This window comes from Trachurus japonicus, chromosome 12 (assembly GCF_045865225.1).
Source record: "Trachurus japonicus isolate A0001 chromosome 12, Traja_1.0".
Lineage (NCBI taxonomy): Eukaryota > Metazoa > Chordata > Actinopteri > Carangiformes > Carangidae > Trachurus > Trachurus japonicus.
In genome coordinates this window covers 754,140-772,925 of record NC_140918.1, presented here as the reverse complement: position 1 = coordinate 772,925, position 18,786 = coordinate 754,140, and the positions used below count along the sequence as shown (strand labels likewise).

The following is an 18,786-nucleotide window of genomic DNA, read 5'->3' as shown; positions in this document are numbered from 1 at the left end:
CATGTCATTCCGCATGTCTTTGTCAATTTATTCTGCTAATTCAGCATGGTTCAGCAATGGCTTTCAGCATTCACACGCATTTTCCGTTAGGAAATGCTGTTTCTAGTTTATTGTTTGAGTTTCTGTTTTTCTGTGTGTGTGTGTGTGTGTGTGTGTGTGTGTGTGTGTGTGTCTGTGTGTTGGTACCTCCTGACTGTCGGTAGCGTAGGTGTCGTGGCGTGGACGGCGAGCGGCACGGTGACGTGTCGCCGGCGTCGCTGCTGCTGCTGACGACTGAAGGAGACTCAGGGAGGAACTTTTCCAGAGACACTGACTCCAGAACAGCTGTTACACACACAGACACAACAACACCAGCATCATCAGAAATAAAAACTAAAACCTGGACAGAAATGTTGTTTCATTAAATCTTTTTATTGTTAAAGGGACAGTATGTAGCTTATTTGGCTTTTTATTAGCAAAAATCAAAAATTGCTTTCATTAACACTTAACTTATAATCTCATAATTTCTCCAAAAATGATCATGGTCATTGATCAGGGATTGATCAAAAACTATATGACCCATCAAAACGTGGAATAATACACTAATACACAAGACTTGTGTCTACTGTTTAAAGTTTAATTGGAGTCTCTAGGTGAAAGTATGCCTGAGCAGTAGACGTTTGTTAAACTCCAATGATTGTTCTTTTTCACTCTTTTTTTTTGCCCGTCCCATTGACTTCAATGCAAAATTTTGCGCAGTTTTTCGCGAAAAATTCGTAAACTGTTGAGAAAAGTAATAGCATACCAATCCCGATTGAACCACACGTTTTGATGTATACGAAGACGAAGAATAATAAGTAGGAAAAAATCCACACAATAACAATAATGCCCGGGCAAAGCTATGAAATAGCTGGTCCCTGCAGCTACCAGTGCCCGGTGCGATGGCCCGTGGCCCTAATAAGGGCGTTATATTCTATTCTATTCTATTCTATTCTAAAATGTCAGGGGGAAGTATTTATATTTATCCGAACGAATTACGGGTCATATGATATTCGTTCAAACCTAATTTTTTAAAAAGTGACAGCCCTAGTCTGTGTGTGTGTGCGTACCCCTGCGGATGCTCCTCCTCAGTTTCCCACAGAAGGCGTCGAGGCGCGGCAGCTCTCCGCTCACGTCCTCGGCGGCGGTGGCAGCGGCCGGGCTGAGCTCCGGGGAGCCGGGGGGGCCGCGGCTCAGGTCCAGAGGAGCCTTGGTGGCGCCGGGCGGCGGCGTGGGCGGCGGCGAGGAGCAGAAGGAGACGGCGCCGGGCGGGCGTGTGGCGCCGGGCGGCGGCGAGCAGAGCAGCGACGGGCTGTGGACGGACGTGGGCGAGTTGGCGGCGGACGAGGACGGCGTGGCCGACAGGTCCAGGGCGCCGGCGCCCGCGGCCTTGGTGCCGAGCGGCGAGCTGAGGGAGAGTTTACGGCCGTGGACGGGGGAGGAGGAGCGGGACGGGAGGGTGAGGGGGGGCGGGGGGGAGGAGAACTTCCTGCACAGACGAGGAGACTTGTTGTTCAACGGGTCGGTGGCCCAGGCGCCCTGGTTGGTGGCGAAGAACAGCTCCAGAGACCTGGAGAGAAAAAGAAGAACTGGTGTATTAGAGTGCATCTCTGAGTTATACTGCAAAAACTCAAAAATCTTTCCAAGAATATTTGTCTTATTTCTTGTCAAAATGTTAAATTTCTAGTCAAATCTAATCTCTTTTCTCTTAAATTCACTTGTTTTTAGATCATTTTCACTTGTTTCAAACTAATTTTCACTTGAAATAAGTAGAAAAATTTGCCAGTGAAAGCAAGTTTTTTGTGCTTGTAATAAGAGAGAAAAACTTGCTCAACTATCAGATTTTTCTACTTATTTCAAGTGAAAATCTGCTTGAAAGAAGTAAAAAGTGTCTAAAAACAAGCTGCTTTTTAATGTGATGAGTCTTATAAGTATAATGAGATTTGTTTTGACTGGAAATAAGACAAATATTCTTGGTAAGATTTAGAGTTTCCTAAAGTCTCCTAAAGGGGGCGGAGTCACGGTCTGCTGGTCTCCTAAAGGGGGCGGAGTCACTGTCTGCTGGTCTCCTAAAGGGGGCGGAGTCACTGTCTGCTGGTCTCCTAAAGGGGGCGGAGTCACGGTCTGTTGGTCTCCTAAAGGGGGCGGAGTCACGGTCTGATGGTCTCCTAAAGGGGGCGGAGTCACGATCTGATGGTCTCCTAAAGGGGACGGGGTCACTGTCTGCTGGTCTCCTAAAGGGGGCGGAGTCACTGTCTGCTGGTCTCCTAAAGGTAAAGGTAAAGGTAAAGGTACTTTATTTGTCACATATACAGCTAGTACAGTGAAATTCTTTCTCTGCATTTAACCCATCCCTGAGGAGCAGTGGGCAGCCGCGGTGCAGCGCCCGGGGACCAACTCCAGATTATGAGCCAGTGCCTTTGGTCAGGGGCACTGACTGGAGGATCAAGCTAGCTGGCATGTTTTTAGTGGTGGGGGAAACCGGAGCACCCGGAGGAAACCCACGCAGACACGGGGAGAACATGCAAACTCCACACAGAAAGGACCTGGGCGGCCGGGGATTCGAACCCAGGACCTTCTTGCTGTGAGGCAACAGTGCTAACCACTGTGCCACCGTGCCGCCAAAGGGGGCGGAGTCACGGTCTGCTGGTCTCCTAAAGGGGGCGGAGTCATGGTCTCCTAAAGGGGGCGGAGTCACGGTCTGTTGGTCTCCTAAAGGGGGCGGAGTCACTGTCTGCTGGTCTCCTAAAGGGGGCGGAGTCACGGTCTGCTGGTCTCCTAAAGGGGGCGGAGTCATGGTCTCCTAAAGGGGGCGGAGTCACGGGATGCTGGTCTCCTAAAGGGGGCGGAGTCATGGTCTCCTAAAGGGGGCAGAGTCACGGTCTGTTGGTCTCCTAAAGGGGGCGGAGTCACGGTCTGATGGTCTCCTAAAGGGGGCGGAGTCATGGTCTCCTAAAGGGGGCGGAGTCACGGTATGCTGGTCTCCTAAAGGGGCGCGGAGTCATGGTCTCCTAAAGGGGGCAGAGTCACGGTCTGATGGTCTCCTAAAGGGGGCGGAGTCACGGTCTACTGGCCTCCTAAAGGGGGCGGAGTCATGGTCTCCTAAAGGGGGCGGAGTCACGGTATGCTGGTCTCCTAAAGGGGGCGGAGTCATGGTCTCCTAAAGGGGGCAGAGTCACGGTCTGATGGTCTCCTAAAGGGGGCGGAGTCACGGTCTACTGGCCTCCTAAAGGGGGCGGAGTCACTGGGTGCGTTCCGATTGCCCTCTAGTTCCCTGAGCAGTGGACAACGGTTCCTCACTTCGCCCAGTTCACCGGATGTTGACAACCGATATTACCCATCAGCCATTGTGGTCCGTTTACGTGCGTTACGTAAATTGGCAGGGCTAACGGTTAGCTACCTGTTTAACTTTAATAACTCAGTGACTCAATAAATGCTCCATGAAAAAATATTTTCTCCAGCGGATATCTGAGTTCCAACATGACTGAGCTAACTGGAGTAGTTTCATGTGGTGTCCCACAACGGGAGGGTTTTAACAGCTGACGTCCTGCTGTTAGCTTAGCTGCCGCCGTTAGCTTAGCTGCCGCCGTTAGCTTAGCTACCGCCGTTAGCTTAGCTGCCACCGTTAGCTTAGCAACAGCCGTTAGCTTTCCTGTCAGCTGAGCCACTGATGCTTTCTAGACACCACGCATTGTAACACAAAACTGCTTTGCTTGTGCACACAGAAATAGTAATGTTTCTTCAATCATTTCAGATCTGTCTAAACGGTGATAGTGGCGTGAAACATTTTGAAACTTAAAAACGTTATTTTTAAACTCGACCGGAAACAGCTGTGAGGTTGCAGGGTGTTCCGATTGGTGTTATATCGGTTAAGTGAAGTTTCCTACGGCAGATTCCCTGTGCAGGGAGTAGGGAGTAGGGGGCTCTGTTCAAGTAAACTGTGGATCTGAACGCAGCCATGGACACAACATGGAGGTGAAGTGGTTTGACCTTTGACCCCTCGGGGCCACCGTACACATGGACACATGGAGGTGAAGTGGTTTGACCTTTGACCCCTCGGGGCCACCGTACACATGGAAACACAACATGGAGGTGAATGAGGTGTTTACTTGGACTGGTCCAGAGCCAGCTGAGTGATCTTCAGACTGTAGTCGGGACAAAGAGACATGATGGACAGACGGTCACAGGAATGCTGCTCCACCCTGAGAGGGGAGGGGAGAGGAGGAGAGGAGGAGGAGGGGGAAGTGGAGGAGGAAGGGGGGGGGGGGGTGGGGGGGGGGGGGGGAAGAGGAGGGAGGAGGAGGAGGAGGGGGAGGAGAGGAGGAGGAGGGGGGGAGGAGGAGGAAGAGGAGAAGAAAGGGAAGAGGAGGAGGAAGAGAGGAGGAGGAAGAAGAGGAGGAGAGGAGAGGAGGGGAGGAGGAGGAAGAGAGGAGGAGAAGGAAGAGAGGAGGGGAAGAGGAGAAGAGAAAGGAGGAGGAGGAAGAGGAGGAGGTGGAGGAAGAGAAAGGAGGAGGAAGAAGAGGAGGGGGAGGAGGAAGAGTGGAAGAGGAAGAGGAAGTAGGAAGAGGAGGAGGAACGGGTGGAGGAGGAAGAGGAGGAGAGGAAGAGGGAGGAGGAAGAGGAAGAGGAGGAAAGAGGAGGAAGAGGAGGAGGAAGAGGAAGAGGAGGAGGAAGAGGAAGAGGAGGAAAGAGGAGGAGGAGGAGGAGGGGGAGGGGGAGGAAGAGGAAGATGAGGAAGAGGAGGAGAGGAGAAGTAAGAGGAGGGGGAAGAGGAGAAGAAAGGGAAGAGGAAGAGGAGAAGGAAGAGAGGAGGAACAGGTGGAGGAGGAAGAGGAGAAAGAGGAGGAGGAAGAAGAGGAGGAAGAGGAGAAGAGAGGGAAGGGGAGAAGGAGGAGAGGTGAAGGAAGACAAGGGGGAAGTGGAAGAGGAGAAAGAGGAGGAGGAGGAAGAAGATGAAGAGGAGAGGAGAAGGAAGAGAGGAGGGGAAGAGGAGAAGAGGAGGAAGAGGAAGAGGAGGAGGAGGAGGAAGAGGGGGAAAAAGAGGAGGAGGAAGAGGATAGGGAAGAGGAAGAGGAGGAAGATGAGGAGAGGAGAAGGAAGAGAGGATGAATAGGAGGAGGAAGAGGAAGGAGGAGGAGGAACAGATGGAGGAGTAAGAGGAGAAGGAGGAGGAGGAAGAAGAGGAGGAACAAGTGGAAGAGGAAGAGGAGGGGGAAGAGGAGAGGAGGATGAAGAAAAGGAGGAAGAAGAGGGGGAAGAAGAGGAGGAATAGGTGGAAGAGAAAGAGGAGAGGAGGGGGAAGAGGAGGAAAAGGAGGGGAAGAGGAGAGGAGATGGAGGAGGAAGAGGAGTTGGAGGAGGAAGACGAGGAGGGGGAGGAAGAGGAGGAGGATGAAGACGAAGACGAAGAGGAAGAGAAGGAGAAAGAGGAGGAGGAAGAGGAGGAGGAAGAGGAAGAGAAGAGGAGGGGAAGAGGAGGAGGAACAGGTGGAGGAAGAGGAAGAGGGGAAGGAGAGGAGAAGAAAGAGAGGAGGAAGAGGAGAAGGAGGAGGAGGAGGAGAAGTATGGCAGGATAAAATGAGAAGATGGAGTGACCGATCAGATGAAGATGAGGACGAATGATGACAATGATGATGCTGATGAAGACAAGGAGGAGGAAGAGCAGCGGTTGCCATGGCGCCGCTCCCCTCTCCCTCTCCCTACCTGACGGGGATGGAGGTGAAGGGCTTCCTGTAGATGTGCTGCAGCTTCTCCATGACGACGGGGGCGGAGGTGAAGATGCGGTAGGTGTGCAGGAAGGTGTTGAGGAAGTCGATGGACAGGAAGCGCAGGTCGGTCAGCCGCTCCAGGAGACGCTCCACGCTGGCGTAGCGGATCTGAGGGACCTTACACGAGTTCAACGTCTTACTGAAGCAGATGTCCACGTCGTCCTTATGCAGGCGCGCGTCAGACCTGGAGGACCAGACCATAATGACCACAACGATGACATCATCAGGTGAAGCTGATCAATACTTCTGCAGTTATCAGAGCTCTAAATGTCTTATTGAACTCAACAATATTCAACATATTATATGCACTGCAAAAACTCAAAATCTTACCAAGAATATTTGTCTTATTTCTAGTCAAAATGTCTCATTTCTAGTCAAAACTAATCTCATTCTACTTAAAATAAGACTCATCACATTAAAAATGAACTTGTTTTTAGATCATTTTCACTTGTTTCAAACTAATTTTCACTTGAAATAAGTAGAAAAATCTGCCAGTGAAATCAAGTTTTTTGTGCCCATAATAAGAAAGAAAAACTTGATCCACTATCAGATTTTTCTACTTATTTCAAGTGAAAATTAGTTTGAAACAAGTGAAAATTATCTAAAAACAAGTAAATTTTTAGGTGATGAGTCTTATTTAGAAAGAGATTAGTTTTGACTAGAAATAAGACTCAAACAAGATTTTGAGTTTTTGCAGTGTATATATCATATCAATGATTATAAATAAACAATAATGAAACTTATAGATGTGATGTCATGTTTCATTCATGTTAAATACAACTTTATGACACTACAGGTGAATAGGGTAAAAAAAAAAGTAAACTAACAGATATCATCATGAAACTTCCCAAGTTAGTCACTTACATTGATACAATTACTTTTTGTAGTACAAGTTTTGTCAAATTTTATGTTTAAATATGTAAATGAGGCAATGTCTAATTAAATATGTGCTAATTTGCATATATTTTATAACAGAAATCAGAACAACACATCATCAGGACAGGAGTACGTTCTACGGCGGATGGATACAGGTGAGAGCTGAAATAAACTCTGAAGCTGATCAATACTCAGAGCTCTAAATATCTGATTGAACTCTACAATATCCAACATATTATATACACTGCAAAAACTCAAAATCTTACCAAGAATATTTGTCTTATTTCTAGTCAAAACTAATCTCATTCTACCTAAAATAAGACTAAAATAAGACTGCATTCAAAACACGGCAAAACACGGCAGACACGGTCTGCTGGTCTCCTAAAGGGGGCGGAGTCACGGTCTGCTGGTCTCCTAAAGGGGGCGGAGTCACGGTCTGCTGGTCTCCTAAAGGGGGCGGAGTCACGGTCTGCTGGTCTCCTAAAGGGGGAGGAGTCACGGTCTGCTGGTCTCCTAAAGGGGGAGGAGTCACGGTCTGCTGGTCTCCTAAAGGGGGCGGAGTCACGGTCTGCTGGTCTCCTAAAGGGGGCGGAGTCACAGTCTGCTGGTCTCCTAAAGGGGGCGGAGTCATAGTCTGCTGGTCTCCTAAAGGGGGCGGAGTCATGGTCTGCTGGTCAACAACACATAAAAAGCAGCTTGTTTTTAGACACTTTTTACTTCTTTCAAGCAGATTTTCACTTTAAATAAGTAGAAAAATCTGACAGTGGAGCAAGTTTTTCTTTCTTATTACAAGCACAAAAAACTTGCTTTCACTGGCAGATTTTTCTACTTATTTCAAGTGAAAATGAGTTTGAAACAAGTGAAAATTATCTGAAAACAAGTAAAGTTTTAGGTGATGAGTCTTATTTAAAGTGGAAAGAGATTAGTTTTGACTAGAAATGTGATATTTTGACAAATATTCTTGGAAAGATTTTGAGTTTTTGCAGTGTGTATATATCATATCAATGATTATAAATAAACAATAATGAAACTTACAGATGTGATGTCATGTATCATTGATGTTAAATACAATTTTATATATGAATTTAAAGCCCCTGTACAGACTTTTCACTAACTCCTGATGAGTTTAGGAGAAATCTACTGATGAAGGAAACAAAATGAAGTAAAATAAAAACTTTAATGTGGATTTTCTACCATTTATTTGCTCTAGTCTGAAATAAGACGCGTTAAGAAAGAAAACAGCACAAAATCTCAAATTGATCAGTGCACGAGAAAAAAATGTGTTTTTCTGTAGTGTCGCAGATTTGTCATAAGACATAAATAGAGTTGAAGCCTATAAAACATGAACTATATTATAACACAGACACAGCGTGTGTGTGTGTGTGTTCATGGTGATGAAGGAGCTTGTCGCCGTGGGCAACAGTGTGTTTACATTAATTTTCTGGGCCCAGTGCAGCTCAGCGGTCCAGAGCAATAAGACGATATCACACCAGACACAACGTTTATTATTCTGGTCTGTTCATGTAGGGACACAGAAACAAAAAGTTTCCTGTGATCAAACATAAACTAAAATATAATATAAAGAAGTTTTTATGTAAATAAAACATTACATCACATTTATAGGATTCTTTTTATTAATGTCTAATAATAAATATCATATTTCTTATTTTACAGTTGAGTTTAAAGGAGCCTCTTTCATAATGTTTTTTATTCTAATATACTGTATAATAAAGTTCTTTATTGGCCCAGATTAAGTCCTTTTATGGATTTAGTTCAGTTACTGATTATTGCAGAAGTATTGATTGATTTATGAGTGATCATTGACACGGTGCAAAGCATGCTGGGTAAAGATGGCTTCCATGAACACAGTCGAATGAAACCTCATTAAATAACAGATAAAACACTGTATTTTATTGTGTGATCATCAAACTCTGTGATAATAATAATAATATATTGTGTTTGTAATAAAAACGTCTAATGATAATATATTTATTCATGTTAACTTTAATTAAAAACCAGTGAAGCCAAAACATCTGAAACAAATAAACACTTGTATCTTGTATCTTCTGCAGGAAGAAGACACGGCTTCCCCTGACCAAGATGGCCGCCGCATTGACGTATCGTTCCAATGGACAGTAGCGTCAGAGGCGCCATCTATCGCTCTGGTTTGCTTGGTTATGTGACAAAAACACTGTTTGCAGTTTGAAAACTAACTTTAATGTATATATTTACAACAATATAATATAAGGTTATTAGATATATTAAAGGTGTACAGAAAAGAAAATTGAATTTGAGCCCACTCTGGGTCATAAAATTAGTGTAATAACTCATCTATCAGACGATGTAGGCCAAACTTTGTGCAAAATTCTATTTTTGAGTAAATCCGTGATGAAAGTGTGTATTTTAGTGTAGTTTTTTTTTTTCGTATTGGATAATGCAGGCGCACGGATTATACGTCAGCCTGTACACGATTCACTAGCCACTGATATTGGATCCGTAATCCGTCATTCAAACGTCTGAGACACGCACACACACACGGAGCTCGGGCTCGCCCCAAACTTTGAATATCCCGCCCGCTCGATAACGACCAATCAAATTCATTTTCCTTACTCGGGTAAACTCGTGTTGCAGCTCGTGACAACTCGGCGCGACAAACAGGACAAACGGCCATTTCTGTACACCTTTAAAAATCGTCAAAAAAGATATCACGATATTTATGTGAATCGATTTTTTCTCCAACCCCTATTACTTTCGTTTATGTATTTATAACAATATAATATAAGATTATTATATATATTATTAAATGCAGTCCAGTTTTCTTACTTGATCATGTGCGGGACTGAGACCTTGGAGTTTTCCTCGAAGACGCTGGTCATGAGGCCGTTACAGCGGATGTTGTCGATGCACTGAGAAACACACAGGAAGGAACCGTTTTTTAAAGTTAACACATGGTCACCGCTCTGATCCTTTTTACCAGCGTCACCACGGCGACGGCGCTCTGACTGCTCATCCTCACCTGGCTGATGTCGCTGGTCCAGGCAGCCTTCTCCTGGCGGGACGGAGCCAGCAGCACCACGGAGAAACGCTGAGCGTCCGGAGGCTCGACCACGATCTTAAACTCCAGGTGGCTGAAGCCCTGACCGGCCGCGTTGTCTACACACACACACACACACACACACACACAGGTAAACACACACACACACACACACACACACACACACACACACACTTTAATTGTTATATAAATTTCTTTTTTTTTTAATAGATACATATTCTATTCCTTCGGCACCTTTAAATTGATGCTGATGGTCGAGTCCACACATACAAAATGGTGCAATTTAGACCAGAGACTGTGGCAATACTGAGGCAAGATGCAATATACTGTATATAGGAGAAAGTGCAATAATTATTTATTACAGTAATTATTTATTACTTTGTATGAACTATGAACTTAGTCGTACTGTCTGTAAGTGATCTCTGTTGGTTGTGTGTGTGAGTATGTGATATGGTGTATGGTTTTAAAATCTGTATGTAGGATGTACAGCATTGATTGTCCAAGACAATTTTCCCTCTGGGGACATTAAAGTTTATTTTGATTTGATTGACACACACACACACACACACACACACACACACACACACACACACACACACACACGTGAACACAGCTCAGGTGAGGGAGGCGTGTGATTGGCTGCAGAGACTCACAGTCCTCGTCGCTGGCGTCCAGCTCTTCGATCAGAGTGCACTCGATCAGAGACAGAGCGCCTCCTGTCTGTGGGAGGGAGAACAGCTGATTCAACAGGTGGAACCAGGAAGTGTTTTGGTTTTGAGTTAAACTTTTGTGGATGGGTGTTTGTTTCCACTGCAGGAGTTCCTAGTAAAAGGAGGAGGGGGTAGGAACTTCTACAGGAACCGTCCTCTCACTCGGTGGCCGTGTCTGGAAACGCGCCTGATATGACCTCTACCCAGAATGCATTGCATCATGTGTCAGTCATTACTTTTTTGCTTAATATTTAATCATCAGAAACTGAATTCAAACTAGGAAACAGGAACTTTTACAGGGCTGAACGGAGTGCCTGCCTGGGGGTCGGTACTCAGATCGGCCCTGAAGAAGTCCTGGTGGGGCTTGAGGTTTACTCTGTGCTGATTGGTCAGACTCAAAGCAGGATCATGTGACGCTAAGAGAAAGACCCCAAATAAGCGACATTTTTAAACCCCAACGTTACTAAAAACGGAAAAACGGCCGGAAAAAAGAGAGAATAACTCAGTAAAATACGAGAGTAGTAGAAGGCCTGGTAAAAAAAAAAAAAAAAGTGTGATAAATATGCGATTGCGGGATTACGTGACGATCGAGACGGCAATTAAAAACCCCATCTTTTTTGTCTGCAGTGGAGACACGGCCACTGAGAGGGCCGAGTAAGAGGACAGTTCCTGTAGAAGTTCCTATCCCCTCCTTTTACCAGGAACTCCTGCAGTGGAAACACAGCTAAATCTAGCCGCGCTAGCTGTCTCTGATGCTAACGAGTGCTAGCACGTCTCTCTCTCTCAGCAGCAGCAGTCGTCATGACAACAAAGAAACAGAAATACAGTCTGAGTGAAGCGCTGGAGCCGCGGACCGATTCCCCACCGTCACCGACAACTAAAGCCTCGACTGGTAACAAGTATTAGGGCTGTTGTAGTGAGCTAGCTCGATGCTAACTTCGGCTAGCGGTAGCGGTTAGCATCCGCCGCTAACACCGTCTTCCCAGCTCACCACAACGACATAACAACATAACACGGCTCCCGGTGTCATGTGTCAATGTGTCATATGTATGTATTTATATTAGCCTAATATTAATATTGTCTGAATTCAGTTCTGCTGCTAATATAACATTTGTTGTTGTTTGTTTGTTTGTTGTAGTTGTTGTTGTAGTAGTTGTTGACCTTGAGCAGGTGCAGCTTCCCTCCAGACGTCCTGGTGCAGATGAGGAAGTGTTTGGTGAAGAGGAAACACTGTCGCTCTCCCTCCTTCCTCAGAGACAACGAGCCCAGACGGACCTTACTGAGGACGCCGCGCTCGCTGCTGGAGGGCAGCTGGATCAGGGAGCCTGAAGGGGGGGAGAAGAGTTGGTTTAACAGTCCATCTCTGAGTATGGTGGCTCTGAAGGCTCAACTCACTGGAACTGAAGAAAAGACACGTAAAGTGTTTCTGAGGGGACACAATAACGTGACGGACCAGGCTGTTTGATTGACAGGGTTGTGGCCTAATATAATACATCCTTGGTTGTGGCTAGCTGGAGTAGCTACATGATCTGCAGGAAGTGACGTAGCATCTCACCAAAGTTTCTGCCGTCAGATTTATCGACTACAAATCACCTCAAACGTGCTCCTAACTACTTTCTGGACATTGGACTCTCTCTATTCTACACTCTACTGGTCTTTTTACTAAACTTAACCAACTCATTTCATCATCTAACCAGTGAAACTCAAAATGTGAACTTGGAATATAAATTTAAAACTATATATTTTACGGGCATCATTGGATTGAGCGGGGATCGAACCCGCGGTTCTACCACACCGCGGGCGGTGTTGCTAACCGTTATGCCGGGAAACCTGTAGCTACTTCAACTGTCGTTTGTTCAGCTATTAGTTTACTACACAGTACTGTGTTATCGCCGCGGTGACCGTTTCCATAGTAACAAAACAATTTCCGACGAGATTCGGCGAGATTTGGTGAGATTCTACGTCACTTCCTGCAGATCATGTAGCCTACTCCATCTAGCCACAACCGATTGACAGGAGGAGGGGCAAGACAGGTAGAGGAGGAGGAGTAAAGCCTTGGTTATACTTTCGCCTGGCTCCGTTGGCAGTTGGCGCGCGCACCTCGGCAGAGCGCACAGGCGTTTATACTTGCTGCATTCACTGTTGCAATATTCGTAGCAAAGACAGGGGGCGGTAGATAAAAAAATACAATAGGAAGTAGCAGAAGCAACTAAAAACAGAGAAGAAGTAAGCAGGATTTCTCCTGTAGCTCTACTATTTACCTTAATTAAAAAGCTCCGGTGTAATTGTGATAGTTAACTACATGATTTGAAAACCAACCGTCCTTGCAACATCAGTGTAGTAGTTATATAACGTTATCGATCGCTCCATGTATTGATTTTTCGCCGGCTTGTTGTAAACAGATGCACATGGAGGAGAGGAGGGACCGGATTTGCATAGTTCCTCGAGTTCTGGGTCATTTGATGGTCTTTATAACTTAATTACGAGTTGTACAAATGCTAGAGCGTACCAGCTCAGCCAGTCTTCCCTCAAATTCATCCATTTTGAACTGAGCGACACTCGCGCGGCGCGCGCCAAGTTTCATATTCCTGGAGGTGCGCGACAGCGCGATGCGACAGCGCGATGTCACATCGCGAGGTGTGCGCGTATGTCATTTGTGGCGCGCGAGCCTCGCGCACTCGCGACTGCGTCGAGCATAAACCAGGCTTAAGGGGGAGGACGAAGAGGAAGAGGAGGAAGAAGAAGAGGAGGAGGAAAAGGAGGAGCAGGAGGAAGAAGAAGAAGAGGAAGAGTAGTAGTCTGACCTTGGCGTACGAAGGTCTGACTGGTGTCCAGCAGGATGTCACATCCCTCTACGATCGTCCTCTCGATAGCCAAGTTCTTCCTGATGTTCTCCGTGTCGCTCACCTCGTCGTGCATCATCCTGACCACATGATGACATCATACCGTCACCATGACATCATCACCATGACATCATCACCAGCAGCGCCGTAACGTAACCGTGCGGGGCCCCCCCGCGGCCGTTCGCCGCGGATGACAGCGGTGACGGCGGGGGGGGGGGGGGGGGGCGGGGGGGGGGGGGGGGGGGGGGGGGTGCGGCGGCGAGGCGATGGCCGCGATGACGGGGGGGGGGGGCGGGGGGTTGACGGCGGCGACAACACAGCAGAACAATCCTGCCTAGGAGCTGTCCATGGTTACTTAACCAAAAGTCTCTTGAAATATCAAACAAAGAAGAGAACTAGGGACTGTGGAAGCTTGAATGGCCAAAATACAGAAGTTATCATGACGTGAACCATATGTTGTGGTGTAAAAAAAAAAAAAAAAAGAAGGACCGTTGATTCGGTGGAAACTCGGCTTAACGGGCGGGGGCGGGGCCCCCACGGCATGCGGGGCCCCCCCGCCTCGCGGGGGCTGCGGGGGTATACTTTACGGCCCAGATCACCAGCACCATGTGAGCTGTGACATCACTCACTTGGACAGCTCCTCCAGCTTGGACTTGGCGAACTCCAGACTCTTCCTCTCCACGTGTTCGTGAGGCGTGTGAGCCAGCAGCTCGTGGAGCGTGATGATGTAGCGCGGGATCTGACACACACACACACACACAGGTTGGGAGTTAAAGAACGAATCTCCTTGTTGTTTTACTACTTCCGGGTAAAAAACCAGCAAGTAATTTTAATAGAACAGTAGTAACGAACGAGAGTTTATCTAGGTAGTTCTATAGCTAAACTATTGCTACGCTACCTAGCTAAACTCGTAACAAACGAGAAAAACATGTGGCGTGACATGTTTTACGCCACTATCAATACTCTATTCAGTTTAGGGGAATCACAGTGTCTAGGTAGCTAAGCTAACGGCGGTAGCTAAGCTAACAGTAGCTAAGCTAACGGCGGTATCTAAGCTAACAGCAGGACGTCAGCTGTTAAAACCCTCCCGTTGTGGGACACGACATGAAACTACTCCAGTTAGCTCAGTCATGTTGGAACTCAGATATCCGCTGGAGAAAATATTTTTTCATGGAGCGTTTATTGAGTCACTGAGTTATTAAAGTTAAACAGGTAGCTAACCGTTAGCCCGGCTAATCTATGATAACCATGACTAATTACAAAAATGTGCACACGTAAATAGTAATGTTTGTCCAATCATTGGTTTTATAAACTTTACAAACATCAGATATAGTGACGTGAAAAATTAGATGTTGGTTTTCTACCCGGAAACAGCAAGGTGATTGGTTGTATTACTGCTGGCTGGTTGCCGTGGCGACCTACCTGGAACATGGGGTAGGTGAGGAAGGTCTCCAGCATGCGGCCTTCACAGGCGGCGTTGGACTCGTACTGCTTCAGCAGCTTGTCGAAGTCTCGGTTCTGTTTGCAGTTGGCCAGCACCTGCAGGCTGTACTGGTGGTTCCTTACAAACTCCTGGTAGATGTTCAGCATGGGCAGCAGGATGTCAAACAGGTCGGCTAGAGGGGGGGGGGGGGCAATAAACAACCATCAGAGGAACACAGGGGGGAGATGATCCCTCAACCTGCAGCAGCTGCCTCTCTGAAGAATCGTTACTATCTATCCTCAACATGTTCATCTGATTGACAGCAATGTTTTATAACGAAGTGTATTGCATTCACTTGAAGCTATAGTGCGTTTCACCCAAGCCACTACAAGAGGAGCTTTAAAGGTATAGTACGTAGGAATTCCCCCATCTAGTGGTGCGGTTGCATATCTGAACGTATTCTTGATGTTGCATTCACGTGAAATCGGGCAGACGTCAGACAGACAACAGACGCTGCATGTAACGCCCACTTATGTATTTGTAACGACTTGTAACAACTCATTCTAAGGTACAAGAAAGGTTTTATTTGTATGCAGGTGTGATTCCACTTCAGTGAAATACGGTTTTATGAAAGCAATATTTGATTTTTGCTAATAAAAAGCCAAATAAGTTACAGACTGGGGCTTTAACGAGATTTCAAAACCCTGCAAGAAGCTTCCACCTGCAGGTAACATGAGGACTGATTTCAAAGTAAAGGCGCTCCATCAGACTTCTCTGTAATAACAGGTCGTCTGATTTCAATACCAATCTGAATTTACAGGGAAAACAGTGGAAATATGAAACATTAGTGTTGTTTGGCTTTTCCTTTGAAAACCTACATCACCTTGAATCAGTTTTGGAAGGTCACCTTTATTTTGAAATCAGTCCTTACACGCTCTTACTGTCCTCATTATTTATTCTTCTATTCACCGTTTCATCTTGTTTTGTCTCGTGTTGGTTTGGTTTTAATCTTTTAACTCATTGTTTTCTGAAAGCGACGAATGTTTAACTGATTAAAAACCAATAAAAAGATGATTTCTATTATTTCCATTTCAGATTTCTGAAGTTAATTTAGCATTTACATCTCTAACATTCATCTATATGTTAACTTAAATCTGTTGTGCAGTGTGTAAACCTTCCAATAACTTGTTTTTGTGAAGTTTTTCAAAATAAAAGACCTCGACCAAAGGGGAAATAAAAGATAATTGAGACAAAAAGTATTTTCTTTTCATGTATTTAAGTCTGTATTAACATATTTCCATTTCGTCTCTACTGACCCAGGACCAGCGTGGGCCAGTTGGCGATCCGGGCGTTCAGACCCTGGTGGAAGATCTCATGGAGGAACATGATGGTCTCACTGTGGAGGAAGAGGAGGAAGAGGAGGAGGAGGAGGAGGAGGAGGAAGAGGAGGAGGAGGAAGAGGAGGAGGAGGAGAACATCTGGATTCAAACCAAAGTCTGGATACACTGCAAAAACTCAAAATCTTTCCAAGAATATTTGTCTTATTTCTTGTCAAAATGTCTCATTTCTAGTCAAAACTAATCTCTTTCCACTTTAAATAAGACTCATCACCTAAAAATGAACTTGTGTTTAGATCATTTTCACTTGTTTCAAACTAATTTTCACTTGAAATAAGTAGAAAAATCTGCCAGTGAAAGTAAGTTTTTTGTGCTTGTAATAAGAAAGAAAAACTTGCTCCACTATCAGATTTTTCTACTTATTTCAAGTGAAAATCTGCTTGAAATAAGTAAAAAGTGTCTAAAAACAAGCTGCTTTTTAAATGTGATGAGTCTTATTTTAAGTAGAATGAGATTTGGTATGACTAGAAATGAGACAAATATTCTTGTTAAGATATTTGAGTTTTTGCAGTGTATAGATACTAGCTGGGAAAGCATTGAACACACTGCAAAAACTCAAAATCTTACCAAGAATATCTGTCTCATTTCCAGTCAAAAATGTAATTTCTAGTCAAAACAAATCAATAAGTAGAAAAATCTGATAGTGGAGCAAGTTTTTCTTTCTTATTCAAAGCACAAAAAGTGGAAAGAGTTTAGTTTTGACTAGAAATTAGACATTTTGACAAGAAATAAGACAATAATTTTCAATAATTTCCACTGTCAGATTTTTCTACTTATTTCAAGTGGAAAATTTGCTTGAAAAAATTAAAAAAGTGTCTAAAAACAAGCCTGTGATGAGTCTTATTTTATGTATAATTAGATTTATTTTGACTAGAAATGTCATTTTGACTAGAAATAAGACAAATTTTCTTGGTAAGATTTAGAATTTTTGCAGTACTGTACAATGAGATGTTTTTCACAATAAAAGCCCTAAAAGACTCTCTGTTGTTTGGTGCCTGACCTGTTGAGGAAGATGCTGCTGACGTCGTCGTGGCTGATGGGCGGCTTCTTGGAGCTGGCGGCCATGCGCAGCGGCCGCAGGAAGCAGTTGACCAGGATGGAGAGCTGGTGCACGTACTCGGTCTCGGCCTCCACCATGTTGAAGACGATCTGGTTCCTCTTCCTCATGCTCTCGGCGTGAGGGGAGCAGATGTAGTCCTGCACGATCAGCTTCCACTTCCTCCGACACAGCCAGCCGCGCATGAAGCTCTGGACCTGCACACACACACACACACACACACCACGGCACAGCGTTGTTAGACTTTTATTTTTACAATCTAATGATGTAAATGAAACAAGGACAAGCCACTGTGAATGAAAAAACAGGAAATAACAATAGAGCTTTGTTTTGAAATGTATTTTGTATTGAAAGCTTCTCCTTTTTGTATGTCCAAGGCTTCCTGTTCAGTGCTTTCCCAGCTAGTATCTATATATCTATATATAAATTTATAAAAATTTAAAAATGTATTGGTAATTATGATTAATTTGATTGTGATTTATTATTTCTGACTCTCTGGTTGCCAATAAAAAATAATTATATTCATCCAGATGTGAATCTGAGTGTGTGTTTATATGTTTACTCAAATCTATTGTTCTTCTGTGTGTAAACTTCCTGATGTCCATGTGCTGTTGGGTTATTTTGTGAGATACAGTATTTCAAAATAAAAGACCTTCAAAGATCAAATACTTTATTTACATTAAATATATTAATTTGTATTTCCAAGTGTTTATTATTCTTTACTTTTTGTCTTTTTATCGTCACCATGTTGCATGAAAATGTAAATGTAAATGTACTTTCTTTATACAGCTCTTTACAGCAGGTAATAAATAAAAAGAAGAATTAAAAGTAAAAACAATTAAAGAACAGTGAAAGCAATAAAATACATCTTTTACTGTGTGTAACTACATCTGCTTCTAAATCGTCCTTATTTTTCACTGTTTAGGCACTTTGTATTTAAAGTTTCACTTCACGTTGTCATGTATATGTAACTTTAGTGGTGAATTTTTAATTGTAAATCATTTAGTGAAATAATTTCACCTTTCTTATCTTTTCAATTTACTCTTTTATGACAGATCTGTTTCCTTTGTGTCATGTTTTATATTTCATTGCTCTGTAAAGCAGCTTTGAATTGAACTTGTGGATGAAAAATAAATGAAGTTTCCTCATCTTGTTCAGAAGTTTAATGTTTCTCTGGAGTTAAACAACCAGTTTGTGTGAAGACGTGTTCATACAGACGAAGGGGCGGAGTCTCATCACACTGTGTTACTACCCTTTTTGTGGACTAATGTTTCTATATATCTTATGTGATGTTTTTATGGGTCTTGTGTTTTGTATTTATTCTGTCTTGTGTGTGTTGTGTGGTATCACAGCGGAGCAGTAACGTGAATTGAAACGTTGAATTCTTTTTTTTCAATGACAATAAAGGCAATCTAATCTAATCTACTAACAGATGACAAACAGCTGATCTCAGACCAGAGGGAACAACAACAACAACAACAGCAGCAGCAGCAGACCGAACCTTCTTAATCTTCTTGATGTCGGGGTCTTCCTCCTCCTGAGCGTTCTGGCTCGGACTCAGTCGCTCCTTCGTCTTGTTCAGAACCACGATCTGACGGAGAAGAGACGATATATTCACTACACACACACACAAACATCTC

At 44.5% G+C, this 18,786-nt stretch overlaps 1 protein-coding gene across 1 annotated transcript in view; it reads right to left on the bottom strand.

Annotated features, from left to right (window-relative positions):
* The window catches only part of rasgrf2a (Ras protein-specific guanine nucleotide-releasing factor 2a), a 63,597-nt gene that overhangs the window by 17,620 nt on the left and 27,191 nt on the right, over nt 1-18,786 (bottom strand). The window contains exons 5-18 of the mRNA XM_085792531.1: nt 18,648-18,737; nt 17,090-17,343; nt 16,009-16,088; nt 14,692-14,885; nt 13,899-14,008; nt 13,231-13,349; nt 11,588-11,751; nt 10,370-10,436; nt 9,678-9,814; nt 9,485-9,567; nt 5,721-5,969; nt 4,128-4,220; nt 1,089-1,588; nt 187-324 (exon numbers count right to left, since the gene is read on the bottom strand). Of these exons, the coding sequence (XP_085648657.1) occupies nt 187-324; nt 1,089-1,588; nt 4,128-4,220; nt 5,721-5,969; nt 9,485-9,567; nt 9,678-9,814; nt 10,370-10,436; nt 11,588-11,751; nt 13,231-13,349; nt 13,899-14,008; nt 14,692-14,885; nt 16,009-16,088; nt 17,090-17,343; nt 18,648-18,737 (2,278 nt within the window). The remainder of the gene's footprint in view (nt 1-186; nt 325-1,088; nt 1,589-4,127; nt 4,221-5,720; nt 5,970-9,484; nt 9,568-9,677; nt 9,815-10,369; nt 10,437-11,587; nt 11,752-13,230; nt 13,350-13,898; nt 14,009-14,691; nt 14,886-16,008; nt 16,089-17,089; nt 17,344-18,647; nt 18,738-18,786) is intronic.